General features: G+C 48.9%; 1 protein-coding gene across 1 annotated transcript; it reads right to left on the bottom strand.

Annotated features, from left to right (window-relative positions):
- Positions 1-624: 624 nt before the first annotated feature.
- CTSW (cathepsin W) lies at positions 625-14,142 on the bottom strand. Its single transcript, XM_081341047.1, has 11 exons — positions 14,044-14,142; positions 12,230-12,296; positions 11,100-11,213; positions 7,659-7,798; positions 7,432-7,528; positions 6,583-6,666; positions 5,283-5,402; positions 3,701-3,765; positions 2,370-2,460; positions 1,865-1,941; positions 625-743 (listed from the first exon to the last, which is right to left on the bottom strand). The coding sequence occupies exons 1-11, from the start codon at positions 14,137-14,139 to the stop codon at positions 633-635; spliced, it is 1,062 nt and encodes a 353-aa protein (XP_081197173.1). The 5' UTR covers positions 14,140-14,142; the 3' UTR covers positions 625-632.
- Positions 14,143-15,384: the final 1,242 nt, after the last annotated feature.

Genomic DNA, 15,384 nt, shown 5'->3' with positions numbered 1-15,384 from the left:
CGAATCACTCCGGTTGAGAACATCCGTAACCCATTGACTTGGCTTGTCGGGAGGCCGCAAGACGGGGGATCACACGGTCTAGCCCCGGTCGCAAATATGAGCCGGTTGCCAAGGGTCTGAATTTGGATCACCACCTGACCGCGGGGCTGCGGCAAAAGTTGTCGCTGTGAAAGACGGTCGTAACTCACTTTTTCCTGCGCCGTTGTAGCTTCCAGCGGTCACGAAACGAACTGCGGTAAGCTGAGGACTCCCTGCGTAACACATTCTGCCCGTGGGTTTTATTCCGTTTCCGTCTCTCGGCCCTTCAGATATTCCTTTCCCCCAGGTCCGCAACGCAGAAAGTAGCCAGGTTTTTCCGCACAAGGATCTTGCACCAGACCGGGGATTCGCTCCGTCGCTTTCCAACGTTAAGCTGGCAATTCTGCAAGGTTGACACTGCTGGCCTGTGGCTTTTAAAACTTAAGAAAAATCAGGAAAGCTCTTGGTTTTAAAGAAAGCAAGAAGATCAATTGGCGGAGGGGGGGGTTAGGGTTAGGGATAGGGGGCGCCAGGTTGCAAAAGCTTGAAAAAGAATGCGACTCGCTGCTCCAAAAGCCGGTTGCCTTAAAAGACAGACAGATGCGTGCAAACCATCATCTGGGGCAAGGGGACGGCTTCTGTCCCCCCAAGTCGTTGACAGTTGCCGTTGCGGCGAACTGGGCAATCCCACAAGTGTTTGAACCCCTGTCCATCCGGAAGTAGCCCTAACAGAAAAGATAAAGAGTTCAGTTTAAGTGGTATCAGATATCCTTAAATAATACAGCTAGTCAATCCAGTCAATCCACCAATCAATAAAATCGGAATAGAGCTGGAAGGGGACCTTGGAGGTCTTCTAGTCCAACCCCCTGCTCAAGCAGGAGACCCAAGTGGCTGTCTAGTCCAGGGCTAGGCCACCTTGGCTCTTTTATGACTGGTGGACTTCAACTCCCAGAATTCCTGAGCCAGCGTGGCTAAGCATGGAAACTTCTCCCTTTTCCCTCTGCATGGCTGGCTCAGGAATTCTGGGAGTTGAAGTCCATGAGTCATAAAGCGGCCTAGGCCAGGGGTAGGCAACCTTGGCTCTTTTATGACTCGTGGACTTCAACTCCCAGAATTCCTGGGAGTAACTTCGAACTTTCTGACAGTGAGGACAATTAACTGCTTGCCTTTTGGAGTTGTGGGTGCTCCAACACTGGAGATTTTTTTTAAAAAAGGAGACTGGACAACCCTTTGTCTCCAGTGAATTGTCCTCACTGTTAGGAAGTTTCTCCTGGCTTAACCACCACCAGCCGTTTAGAGACCGTTCGATGCTTTTCCTGCCCCTGAACTGGGGCAGATGGACAAGTCATTTCCCCAAGTTATCCAAGTCGAGAGTATCCAGAAGATCATCCAGGCTAGTGCTTCTCAAGTTCAGCAATTTTCAGATGTGTGGACTTCAGCTCCCAGAATTCCCCAGATAACTTTCATCCCTAAGGCGGGACTAGAACTCACCGTCTCCTGGTGATTGGCCCAAGGTCACCCAGCCACTTTTTATGCCTAAAGCAGGACTAGAATTCACCATCTCCTGGTGATTGGCCCAAAGCCACCCAGCCGGCTTTCATCCCTAAGGCAGGACTAGAATTCACCATCTCCTGGTGTTTGGCCCAAAGTTACCCAGCCAGTTTTCATGACTAAATCAGGACTAGAATTCACCGTCTCCTGGTGATTGGCCCAAAGTCACCCGGCCGGCTTTCGTCCCTAAGGTACTAGAACTCACCCTTTCCTGGGGTCTAGCCTGCTGCCTTTCCCATTTGACCAGAATTCCCTTTTATTCTCTTTTCCCACCAATCAGTGGGACTCAACCCACCTCTTCTCCCCAGTGTTTTCCCCATGAGTTCTGGATAATCCAGTACGATCCACTCCAGGCACCACGTCGGCTTTTGCCTGCAACCAAAACAACAACAACACCACATGGTGAACCGGTAACAACCTGGTCACCATTGCTCCTTTCCTCCCTCCCTCCCTGTCAAGAAGGCCCCGTGTGTTTCTTGAAGGTCCATTTTTGCTAAATTGGGAAGGGGGGGGCATCAAAACTTTGAAATGGCATCTGGGACCCCTGTCGTAACTTCAGACGGTTTCTAAGCCACCAAACGAGGTCATCAAACGAGGATTGCCTTTAATATAGACTGCATCTGGTGAAAACTCCAAATTTAGGATCTTGGGTGATTGCAAGCCTGAACTGCCTTCAAACTGGGGTTGTGATTCCCATCTCAATAACTGGTGGGACGCGCCCCCTCCCCTCCCCCCAAGGGCTGAGTGGAGAATTAAGCCAGGATCCAGTGGGCCCCAATAGCCAAGGAGACGTGGCTTACCTTCGCCGAAGCCAACAATAAGGACTGCGTGGTCAAGCCAGTTGGGATCACAGCTCACCTTGGCCCTCTGGATGATGCCTTTTTTGTAATGCTGCCCCACAGGGAGAATCCAAACAGACCACGATTAGCCACAGAGGGATGACGGTTAAACTCCGGTCACCTCTCTAGGTTTATAGTTTATAGTTTATAGTTTATTTGATTTATATACCGCCCTTCTCCTTGGTGGGACTCAGGGCGGTTCACAGGTCTCTGTTTCTCTCAAATCACCCTTTCTGGAACCTGCTCCGGGGGCCGCATTCACACGTACCCTCTGTTGTGTTGACCCGTTTGTCTGCGTTTTCGTTAACGGCAAGCCACAAACTTAGCCCCGTGGTTAAGCCTAGGTTTGTGCGACACAGGTAGTCCTTGACTTACGACCACAGTGGAGCCTCAAATTTCCGTTGCTAAGCAAATCAGCTGCGAAGTAAATTTTGCCCCATCTTACGGCCTTTCTTGCCGCTTGCTGTTATACGAACCCCTGCAGTTCTTAAGCGAGTAACACCGTCGTTAAGGGAATCTGGGATTCCCCATGGACTTTGCTCGACTGAAGGTCGCAAAAGGGGATCCCGTGGTCCCAGGACGCTGCGACCGTCATAAATAGGAATCCGCGTCCAAGCTTTTGATTTTTGATCATGTGACCGTGCAGTGGTCGTAAGTGTGAAAAATGGTCTTTCCCTCCCCCCCCCCAGTGCCCTTGTAACTTTGAACGGTCATGAAATGAACCGTTGTAAGTCCAGGGCTACCTCTATTTCTTTCTTAGCCTATTTCCCTCCAAAGACACAACGGGCCGTCCTTCCTTTGATACCCGTAAACAACAGCCCTGCGAAGAAGGCCAGGCAGAGAAAAATTGCCTGGCCTCAAAGTCACCCGGTACAACAGCTCCATCCCGAATTCCCCGCACATTTGTGTTAAGTCAAGGTACTAAGCCACACCTACAGACGAGCTGACCCTGAGTTCAGATTAATCCAGGTTAGGATGCTGGACGCCTAGGGAGATTCTCAAGTCCTCCAGGTCTTCGGTTGTCCCAAAGATGCTTTTTTGACGAGGCAGATGTTTTTCTTTGAAGACGTTTCGCTTCTCCTCCAGGAGTGTAAATCCTTCCAACTCCCCACCATCCAGTCAGAGCTGATGAAGCTTCTTGGATGAGAAGCAAAATGTCTTCGAAGAAAAACAAAGGCATCCAGCGGCCTGGTCCAAAAGGGAGGCTGGGAAAATTCAGCCACAAAAGAACCCAGCTAACAAAACGTAGAGTCTTCTTCCCCTTCTCCATCAGAATTTCACCCGGGACTCACCTGAATGATTTTTCGGTTCACGAGAGCTGTCACGGGACCTTGAGTGGCCACAATATGAGCAATATCTGAGAGAAAAAGCATCACAAATTAACACCGAAGCTTGGACAAGCAGAATCTAAGGACAGCAAAGTCAGGATTTAGGGAGCTCAATTCATTTCCCCCTCCCAAATACACCTAGTCCTCCTTACCACAGTCTGCTTAGTGACCGTTCAAAATTACAACGGCACCGGGGCAAAAAAAAAAAAAAAGGGACTTGCGGCCATTTTTCACACAACCGTTGCAGCATCCCTGCAGCCACATGATCCAAATTCAGACCCTCGGCAACCGGTCCATATTGATGATGGCTTGCAGTACCCCGGGGGACAGCTGATCGACTTTGGCCGCCTTCCGACAAGCAGCGGGGAAGCCACTTAACAACCGGGTTAACCAGCTTAGCAGCTGCATTGCTTCACTTAGCGACGGCGGCAAGACAAGTTGTAAAAGGAGGGGTGAAGCTCAGTTAACAGACGTCTCCCTCAGCCACATCAATTTGAAGCCAGTTGTGGCTTGCCATTTTTCCCCTTAGCGGCTTTAAAGCGAGTCCCGCCAAATGCGACCTCTTTGCAAATCAGCCTGGTTGTTAAGCGAATCACACCACTGTTCAGCAAGTTGGGCTTCCCCCGTTAACGTCGCTTATCAGAAGCCCGCTGATCACATGAGCCCAGGATGTCGCAGCAGTTGCCAAACATCCGAATTTTGATCGCGTGACCGTGAGAACGCTACAACAGTTGTAAACCCAAGGCTTGATTGTAAATCGCCGTTTTTTTCAGCGCCATTGTTAACTTTGAATGTGTGAAGCAGCTTTCACAAGAGATCGATGGGACGTTAAGGTGCTTCCAAGTGAAATAGGCAGAATGCAGAGATGCAGTCATTATGAAGCTTTATTCATCGATAGGTTATATAAAAAGAGCTATATGGCATGGAAGCATCCATGCTTGTATGATAGAGAATGCATGCAAGTGAGAAGAAAGAAAAGAGAAGCAGAAGAAAGAAGCAGCCCCTGGGCAGAGGTATTTATGGGGGGTCTCGGCCCCTCCCTAGCCATAAAACTCTCTCGCCAATGGGGCTGCTGCAGGGGAGCAAAGAAGCCTCTTTGCTCCATCTGATGACCTATTTGGGGAACTGCCATGGGCTGGCACAAAACATGTAACAGAATGGTCACTAAACAAATGACTGTAAGTCAGGGACTCCCTGTATTCAGCCCCTGTGTGGTTTGTTGGCTTGGCATCATCTCAATGCAATCCTTGCATTTCCTGAACCGAGTTTAAACGTGTGAAAATCTGTTAAAACATGTAAAAGAGACTTGCAGATAAAATGTTTTTATTCTCGCTCCAATTTTCCGTCTGCAGAAAGTTTTATCTTTAGCAAACCGGCGTCTCGCAAGATCCTTCTACCGTATTTTCCGGCGTATAAGACGACTTTTTAACCCATGAAAATTGTCTCAAAAGTTGGGGGGGGGGTCGTCTTATACGCCAGGTCGTCTTATACGCCGGAAAATACGGTAATTCAGGAGTCTCAATCCAGCCCTTTGCCAAAGACTTACGTCTCTCATCTCTTGGAAGGATGCTGTAACCATCAATCTTGGTTAGTTTTCGCCCCTTGTATTTCTGGCAGCGCTGGCTTTTCTCCATGTAGGGGTAAAGCTTGCTGGATGATAATCCACCTAGAAAAGAAACAGAGGATATGTACACGAAAGGGGTAGATGAGCAGGACTTTTTTTTAAAAAAGGCCAAGTTTTATCACCGTTAACTATTTTGGATTTTTCCTAACATCGGCAGTTAAACAACAGCTTTGAAACTGTTTCAACGACTATGCATATAATTCACTAACCAAACGAGTTTGCTGCTGCACAAAAACCAGACCTCGGTTGTTGCTACAAGCAAGCCGAGCTGCTCATCAAATAACTGTGGTTGCTGGAATTGGGTATGTCTACTTTAATGAAAAGGGACGCGGTGGCTCAGTGGGTTAGGACGCTGAGCCTGTCGATCGGAAGGTCGGCAGTTTGGCGGGTCGAATCCCGAGTGCCGCGTAGCAGAGTGAGCGCCTGTTACTCGTCCCTGCTTCTGCCAACCTAGCAGTTCGAAAGCACGTAAAAATGCAAGTAGAAAAATAGGGACCACTCCGGTGGGAAGGTAACCGCGTTCCGTGCGCCTTTGGCGTCCAGTCATGCCGGCCACATGACCACGGAAGACGTCCTCGGACAAGCGCTGGCTCTTCGGCTTTGAAACGGAGATGAGCACCGGCCCCTAGAGTCGGAAACGACTAGCACGCATGTGCGGGGGAAACTTTACCTTTACTTTTTACTTTAATGAAAAGAAGACCTTGGGGTGACATGATAGCAGCATTTCCAATATCTCAAGGGCTGCCCCAAAGAAGAGGGAGTCAAGCTCTTCTCCAAAGCACCTGGAGGCAGGATAAGAAGCAACGGATGGAAAGTAACCAATGAGAGAAGCAACCTAGAACTAAGGAGAAATTTCCTGACAGTGAGAACAACTAACCAGTGGAACAACCTGCCTCCAGAAGCTGTGAATGCTCCAACACTGGGAGTTTTTAAGAAGAGACTGGCCAGCCACTTGTCTGAATGGCTTAGGGTTTCCTGCCCGAGCAGGCGGTCAGACTAGAAGACCTCGGAGGTCCCTTCCAACTACTTTCTTTTCTTATCTCTGCCTCCCGGTTCAGTTCACCCGCCTATTCACACAGGGCCCATCTTGGTTGGCTTGTTGTGAGGCTCCCACCTGGGTTGAGCCCAGAGTCATAGCCTAGAGTCCAAGGAAGGGGAGCTGTTGTGTGAACGCACGTAAGTGCTGCAGTAAAAGAGTGCAACAAACTGGGTGTCTACGTACTGTTGTTGACCACAAACTGAAAGGCATCCCAGACGTAGCCACCAAGACAGCCGCTTCTGAAACTATATGTGCAGTCAACGAGTTCTAGAACCAAAGGTGGGGGAAAAAAAGATTATTTCGAAGAAGATTCTCAGATAGTGATGGAAAACACTTGCCTTCCCCCAGTTCCCAATTAGTCAGCCCTCTGTACCACCCAGCCTGTCCCCACTTCACCATTGCGGGAACTACCCAGTGTTTCTCAACCTTGACAACTTTAAGAAGGGAGGACTTCAACTCCCAGAATTCCCCAGCTAGCATGTTTTAAGATGGCTGGACTTCAACTCCCAGGATTCCCCAGCCAGCACGCTTTAAGATGGGCGGACTTCAACTCAGCCAGCATGCCTGAAGATAGGTAGAATTCCCCAGCCAGCATAATTTAAAATGCACGGACTTCAGTTCCCAGAATTCCCCAGCCAGCATGCTTTAAATGGTGGATTTCAACTTCCAGAATTCCCCAGCCAGCATGCTTTAAGAAGGGTGGACTTCAATTCCCAGAATCCCTCAGCCAGTATGCTTTAAGAAGGGTGGACTTCAATTCCCGGAATCCCTCAGCCAGCATGCTTTAAGAAGGGTGGACTTCAATTCCCGGAATCCCTCAGCCAGCATGCTTTAAGAGGGGTGGGCTTCAATTCCCCAAATTCTCCAGCCAGCCTGCTTCAAGATGGGTGGACGTCAGCTCCCAGAATTCCCTAGCCAGCAAGGAATCCTGGGAATTGAAGTCTACCCAACTTAAAGTTACCAAGGTTGAAAAATGTGGTTTTTCTCTCTCCTTTCTCCCCTCCCTTCCCCATTTTTCGTTACCCGGCGTACCTTGAACCGAGAGGCTGCAGTTAATATTCCGGTGAATCTTCCACAAGGCCTCTATGTTGGACACGGCTGCAAAGGCCCAACAGGATCCGCAGCCTCCCTAGGAAAGAGATTGGAAACGCTAAACTAGGATCTGGCCCGCCTCCTCCAATTTCTAACCGTGGCTGTGCTATCCTAGGGCTGTCGTGGTTGCAGAAGGTAGCCTGGCCGCTTGGTCTGCCCACACTCACCTGGTCCTTCACGGTGGTCACAGCCTTCTTTCTCCAGTCGCAGAATCTGGAGGACGGCGAGGAGCTGTGGTGTCGTCGCGTTGGCACCAAAGGCGCAGCCCGCAAGACGCGGCTGCCAAACCTCCTAGCAAACTCACTTTCTGCGTAGGGAAGAAGACACACATTCTGTTCAATGAACGAGAACCGTCGTAGCTCAGGGTTGAAATGAGGGGTCCCTGGGTGGGTGCTCTCTGAGCTGGGTTGTTTTCTCGCAGACATTTCGTGACCCAACTAGGTAACGTCATCAGTGCTAGAAGGGAGGAGAATTGGAGGAGGAGGAGGCCTGTGGGGTCCTTGGGGCTCTCTGAGCTGGGTTGTTTTCTCGCAGACACTTCGTGACCCAACTAGGTAACGTCATCAGTGCTAGAAGGGAGTGGGGTTTAGGGAAAGGAGGAGGAGGACTGTGGGGTCCTTGGGGCTCTCTGAACGTGGCTGTTTCCTTGCAGACGTTTCGTGACCCAACTAGGGAACATCATCCGTGCTAGTAAGGAGCGCAGTTTGCCGTCAGTTTATATTCTGATGACTTGCCTGTCTGGGTGGTGGTGATGGTGGTGGGTGGGTCTTAGGGATTCTTTGCTTGGGCTGTTTACTAATGGCCGTGTGTGGCAGTTTCTTGACTGGGGCACTGAATTACTTGATCGTTGGTGTGAAGTTGACCGTGGAGCTCATCTAGGCTGATCTGGGTCCTGGCTACTGGTGGAAAGACGCTGGAGTCGTCTTCTCTTTTGGCCTGGTCGCTTGTCTCTTTCGCACACTCTGTAGGCGTTGTTAACGTCTGCGTGTCTGCGGATGGCCGATTTGTCAGAGGGCCAGGCTTCTGGAAATTCCCTGGCATTTTTGGACTCGGCCCGGTCTAGGACGCTCACCTCTTCCCAACCCAGACCATGGTTAAATCTATCTACCTGCCGTGGAATTCAATTTAAACTGAAGCACCTCTCCGCCAGCAATCGGCACCCACTAAACAAATGGTTGTAAGTCAAGGACCCTTTGTGTTGAGGCTGAAGGCATTCCCGGTGGCAATTAAAAACACCCCAGTCAAACATTTAAAACAGGCCAAGGAGACCTGACCCATCGCAGTGGTGGGGCGGCAACCCCTGCCTTCTTTTTATTAATTTTTCTATTTTTACTTTCCCAAAGCGGGAGATGTCCGTGTGGAATTTTTAGCCTCAGCTGCCAAGATAGTTTGGCCGGCCTTGGGTGTTGTGTACCTTCACAAAATAGGAGTGAGGAAAGAGAAAGCCAGGTTTTTTTTTTTGATTCTGCTTGATAGCCTTGCAAACCTTGAGCAAAAATTCTCCAGGGTAGTGAATTAAACTTTCTTTGACCATTTGCTTGGTATTTCCACCGAGTTTTGTGTCAGCCAAATTAATTTCTCCCCCCCCCCAGGTCATCCCTTCAATCAGGGTGAATAACACACAGCTGCTTATAAACCACAATGCTCGCTTGCCGTGCCCAAACAAAAGACCCGTTGTGTAAGCAACACTCCTAAACTGTTTCCTGCCAGCCGCTGAGATAACAGCAGCTTCCCACAACATATTTGACTCTGTTTCGGTTTAGCTCAGGACATTTTCTGAGCTGGGCCACCTCAAGCCTGGGCTTAAGCCAGGATTGCAAACCGGGTTACTTCGGATGGGCTCAGCCCCCAGAAGGAAAATAAAATGCAAAGGCTTGATGCGAGTTAAGCTGGCTTTGCTGAAGAATGCAACCAGCTGCATTTGTGAAATCAAAACTCCGGGCTCTGTGTGACTCATGAGGCAAACTCATTGTGGCTGATTGGAGAAACATTAGCCACAGGGTCTCTCCTGCTTGAGCAAGGGGTTGGGCTAGAAGACCTCCAAGGTCCCTTCCAACACTTCTGTTATTTTGTTGTTCTGTTAGGCAGCTGGAGGCTAAACCACAGAATGAATGCTTAGGAGAACTAGGTGCGTTTAACCTCAGGAAGAGAAGGATTGGGGTGAGATGGTGGCTTTTTCCAATCTCTCAGGGGCTGCCCCAAAGAAGAGGGAGTCAAGCTATTCTCCAAAGCGCCCGAAGGCAGGACAAGAAGCAACGGATGGAAACTAGTCAAGGAGCAGTGGGCTAATGCCTCCTTAAGTAACACCAGCTGCCTGCAATTAGTGCAGGTTCGAGTCCCACCAGGCTCAAGGTTGACTCAGCCTTCCATCCTTCCGAGGTAGGTAAAATGAGGACCCAGATTGTTGGGGGCAATTAAGCTGACTTTGTAATAATGCCGCTTCGGGGGGGGGGCGAAAGCCCTAATAAGCAGGCATATACATAGAATGAAGGCTACTGCTAAGCTTGTAAGCCGCCCTGAGTCTTCGGAGAAGGGCGGGATATAAATGGAATTAAAAAAAAACAACCTGGAACTAAGGAGAAATTTCCTGACAGTGAGAACAATTAACCAGTGGAACAACCCGCCTCCAGAAGCGGTGAATGCTCCAACACTGGAAGTTTTTAAGAAGAAAGAGACTGGACAGCCCTTTGTCTGAATCGGTAAATGGTCTCCTGCCTGAGCAAGGGGTTGGACTAGATGACCTCCAAGGTCCCTTCCAACTCTGTTAATTCTGTGTCCTTTCTGTGTCGATGCAACAGGGCTGAACTTCGGCTGCTTAGACCTTGCACTGAGCTTGGGTCCTGTGGTAGACGCATCTCTAAACATCCTGCTTGCCACAGCGGCACGACGGCCCACCCACCCGCCGAGGACGGGAACACTCAGCTCACCACCAGCCCACCACTAAGCCAAGTTCGCGTCTTTGCTTGCACTCGCTGTCAACATTCACTCTTTCCGATTTGCAAACTGGGGCTGCGCGGTTTACCCGACACATTTCACTTACCCCAAAGGAAACAGGGATGCTGGCTGCTTTAGTGGGAATGCCACCACCACCCCCTCCCTTCTGATTCTCAGGCACCGCCTCCCCATCGCCATTTTAAAGAATCCTAAGGCCGGAAGGGACCTGTGAGGTCTTCTAGTCCAACCTGCTCACGCAGGAGACCCTAAGCCATTTCTGACAAGTGGCTGTTCGGTGTCTTCTTCAAAGCTCCAGGGTCGGTGCACCCATAAAGCTGTTCCACTGGTTAATTGCTTTCACGGTCAGAAAATCTCTCCTTATTTCCAGTTTGGATCTTCAGCATAACAGAATCTCTCTTAACAGGTTTCCCACACACACACACACACACACACCCTCCGTGGATTTTTGTCACATGACCGTGGAGATGCTGCAGCGGTTGTAAGTGTGGGAAACGGTCCTAAGCCCCCTTTTTTGGCGCCGTTGTAACTTTGAACAGTCACTAAATGAACGACGGCTGTAAGTTGAGGATAACTTGCATTCTGTTACCCTGCATCCTCGATTGTAGCTTCATCGCCCCCACTGATCAAACGTTCCGTTTCCCCTTTTGCGTTACCTGTCACATCACTGAAAGGGGTGATCCCATATTGCGCAGTCCCCAAGTCAGTGTCCTGCAAGACTCGGCTGATTTCCATGTTCTGTGCAAAGACCTTGAAGCGGTGAATCATCTCTAGGGCAAGAAATCAAAGGGGCAGGGAGCAGAAAACCCCACTTCGTTACAAATGTGTGTGTTTAGCTGATATTAGACCCTGGTTTGGGTGTTTTCCTGCTTCCCGGGGAGCTGCGTTTTAATATTTCTAGGCTGGGAAGCCAGAAAACCATTCCAGAAAAGCAGGAATTGCAAAGTCTTGTAGCCAAATCCTTTTCGTGCCCCCCCCCCCGGTAATTCACCCCTCAGGAGTCCAAATAATTTTATATTAGCTCATGGAATGCCCAGAAATGCTTCTCATTTGCAGCTGGACAGATGACAATTAACACAGCTAACATTTGATTCTTTTAGAGCCGTGTTTTCCAAACTTGGCAGCTTTAAGATAGGTGGACTTCAACTCCCAGAATTCCCCAACCAGCATGCTTTAAGAGGGGTGGGCTTCAACTCCCAGAATCCCCCTGCCAGCATGCTTTAAGAGGGGTGGGCTTCAACTGCCAGGATTCCCCAGCCAGCATGCTTTAAGAGGGGTGGACTTCAACTCCCAGAATCCCCCATCTAGCAGGCTTTAACACTACTGGATCTCAACTCCCAGAATTCTCCAGCCAGCATGCTTTAAGATGGGTGGACTTCAACTCCCAGAAACCCCCTGCCAGCATGCTTTAAGAGGAGTGGGCTTCAACTCCCAGAATCCCCTGCCAGCAGTTCGCCTGGGAAATTCTGGGAATTTTTTTTTTAATTCCATTTATATCCCGCCCTTCTCCGAAGACTCAGGGTGGCTTACAAGCTGAAGTTCATGCATCTTCCATCTACCAGGTTTGAGAGGCCCGCTGTTCTAGAGGGCTCCAGATTGACATACTTACCTTGATGGGCTCAGATCTGCTTCTCTTCTTATTCAAGTCGTGGCCAGTGCATTCACACATGCCCCAAAACATGGCTAGATTCAACCTCTTCTATGATTTATCAGAACCCCATTTGTTGGGCTAGTTTTACGATTCGGGGTACAGACGGAGAAGTGGGAATGAATATACATTGCGTACCTTCTCGGCTGTTGTAGCTCTTGCTGAATTTCACCATAAAATCCTGGAACTTCTCAGTCAGCTGCATCTCGATTAAAATATAGAACATAAAAGTGCTAACCCACGTCAGAATGAAAATATGGCAAAGGCAAGTCGCCCTTTGCAGCCTGATTTTTTTTTTCTTCTGCAAATGCAGTGCTACCGTAGCTGGTCCCTCTATGCAATTAGCCTCGTTAACTCTCTTGTATATTTCTGGGGAAATTAGGGACAAGGAAAGATGAGAGAGAAAGCTGGGGAAGGTGTCATCATACAGTGAAGTTAACCTCGGTTGAACGCAGAGCCTGTCTGGCAGTTCCTGCCATGTTTTTTCTCCTGGGCTAAAGAGGCTTCTGTTTTTCTACTTTATTCTCAGGCTACTCAAGAATTTCTTTTAGATTTTTCTCTGCAGGTGATTTATTATAGCCCTGGAAACCGAACAGCATTCTCCGTCATTCTACCGATCGGTTAGCAGCCTGCACTTTCCAGTCTGCAAATAAAACCCAAGGTAACTCCTCTCGCTCCAGTCGTATGGAGAGTCACCCGAAAGCTCAGGAGAAAATCAAAACATCGCTAATCTATCGAGCACATCTGTGGATCCAAGAGAGATGTAGAAAGTAAAAGTAAGGCGAAATTTCCCGACAGAGAGAACAGTTAGCCAGGGGAACGGCTTGCCTCCAGAAGTTGTGGGTGCTCCAACGTTGGAGGTCTTTAAGAAGAGACTGGACAACCATTTGTCTGAAATGGTCTAGGGTCTCCTGCCTGGACAAGGGGGTTGGACTAGAAGACCTCCAAGGGTCCCTTCCAAAAATTTTGTTATTCTGTCAGGGGACTGGAGGCTAAACCGTATGATGAATAGTTATGAGAACTAGGTGTGTTTTTAGCCGAAGGAAGAGAAGGCTTGGGGTGTGAGATAGCTTTTTTTTGCAATATTTGAAGGGCTGTCTCTGAGAAGAAGAGATCAACCTAGTCTGCAAAGCACCAGAAGGCAAGACAAGAAGCAACGGATGGGAAACTAATCCAAGGAGAGAAGCAACCTAAGGACTAAGGAGAATCTTCCTGACAGTGAGAACAATTAACCAGTGGAACAGCTTGCCACCAGAAGTTGGGGTTGCTCCATCACTGGAGGCTTTTAAGAATAGATTGGAGAGCTATTTGTCTGGGATGGTATAAGGTTTCGGTTTGAGCAGGGGGTTGGACTAGAAGACCTCCAAGGGTCTGTTATTCTATTGTTTTCTGCACAGCAAGCTATTATTAAGCTGTTATCAAAAGGCAAGTTGCAATGGTGGCCAGAGAAGGGGGGGGAACTAAATTACTGTTAGATGTTTTGTGCCAGCCATTGGCAGTTCCCCAAAAAGGTCATCAGATGGGAGCAAAGAGGCTTCTTTGCTTCCACTGATGGGTCAGGGGTCCCCGGTCCCTGCAGCCCCATTGGCGAGAGAGTTTTATGGTTAGGGAGGGGCTGAGACCCCCCATAAATACCTCTGCTCAAGGGGCTGCTCTTTGTTCTAGTTCCGTTTCTAGTCTAGTCTAGTCCAGCTATGCTATGCTTGCTTGCTCTCTCTTTGTTCTTCTGCTAGCTTATAATCCTGGCATGGAGGGCTCCATGCCAGGAAACTCTTTCTATTTACTTTATCATTAAATAAAGCTTTGAATGATCGCATTCTTGCGTGATGCCTTTCACTTGGAAGCACCTTAACGATCCATCGACCTCGTGAGATCATTTCACAATTACAGCCATTTCACTCCCTCCTTTTGACCACCCCTCCTATCCCATTTCTCTACGGGGCTCTCCTCACCATGCCCGGCTCTGAAGGAAGGGTAAAGTTGGCATGAAGAGCAGACATCCACGCGGCCCATAGCATCAAGCAAGCCGTGAGGTTGGCCAGCCACATTGTGGGTTCTTCTCGTTGCCTCTGGCTTCGTTGTGAAAGTATTGACAAGAGATGGAAAGAAAGACGAAGACTTTGGGGGGGGGGCGTGGAGGGGAAACCCGCAACGGCAGGAAGGCGAGGTGTGAATTTTAGCCCTTGCTCTCAAAAGCCTTGCAGCCTACTTCCCTTCTCTTCTTTGTAAAAAGCTTTTGGAACGTTTGCAGTCGCGGCTAAATCAGTCCATCGGAGCATGAGCAATAAATAAATAAATTTAAAAAAATGTCTCTGACAAACGTGGATGAAGATTTGGGCTGTCCGAAAATTTGAGTCGTCGCAACTGGATTCATTTTTGTTTTTAGTTGGAGACCTTTCGCTGCTCATCCGTAGAACATAGAATAACAGAGTCGGAAGGGACCTCGGAGGTCATCTAGTCCAACCCCCTGCTCAGGCAGGAAACCCTATATACCATTTCGGACAAATGGCTGTCCAGTCTCTCCTTAAAAACTTCCAGTGTGGAAGCATTCACTGCTTCTGGAGGCAGGTGGTTCCGCCGATTAATTGTTCTCACTGTCAGGAAATTCCTCCTTAGTTCCAGGTTGCTTCTCTCCTTGATTAGTTTTCCATCCGTTGCTTCTTGTCCTGCCTTTGGGCACTTTGGAGAATAGCTTGACTCCCTATTCTTTGGGGCAGCCCCTCAAGTAACACCAGCTGCCTGCAATTAGTACAGGTTCGAGTCCCACCAGGCTCAAGGTTGACTCAGCCTTCCATCCTTCCCAGGTAGGTAAAATGAGGACCCAGATTGTTGGGGGCAATAAGCTGACTTTGTAATAATGCCGCTTGGGGTGTGTGTGTGTGAAAGCCCTAATAAGCAGGCATATACATAGAATGAAGGCTATTGCTAAGCACATTGATTTGTGCTTTAAAATTGTAAGCCGCCCTGAGTCTTCGGAGAAGGGCGGGATATAAATGGGATTAAAATAAAATAAAATAAAATTAGTGCAGGTTCGAGTCCCACCAGGCTCAAGGTTGACTCAGCCTTCCATCCTTCCGAGGTAGGTAAAATGAGGACCCAGATTGTTGGGGGCAATTAAGCTGACTTTGTAATAATGCCGCTTGGGGTGTGTGTGAAAGCCCTAATAAGCAGGCATATACATAGAATGAAGGCTATTGGTAAGCACATTGGTTTGTGCTTCTTAGATTGTAAGCCGCCCTGAGTCTTCGGAAAAAGGCGGGATATAAATGGGATTAAAAACACACAAAAAAGTA

Source organism: Vipera berus (assembly GCF_964194415.1).
Source record: "Vipera berus genome assembly, chromosome: 16".
Taxonomy (NCBI): domain Eukaryota; kingdom Metazoa; phylum Chordata; class Lepidosauria; order Squamata; family Viperidae; genus Vipera; species Vipera berus.
The sequence above is the reverse complement of the archived record's forward strand: the minus strand, read 5'-3'. Positions and strand labels throughout refer to the sequence as shown.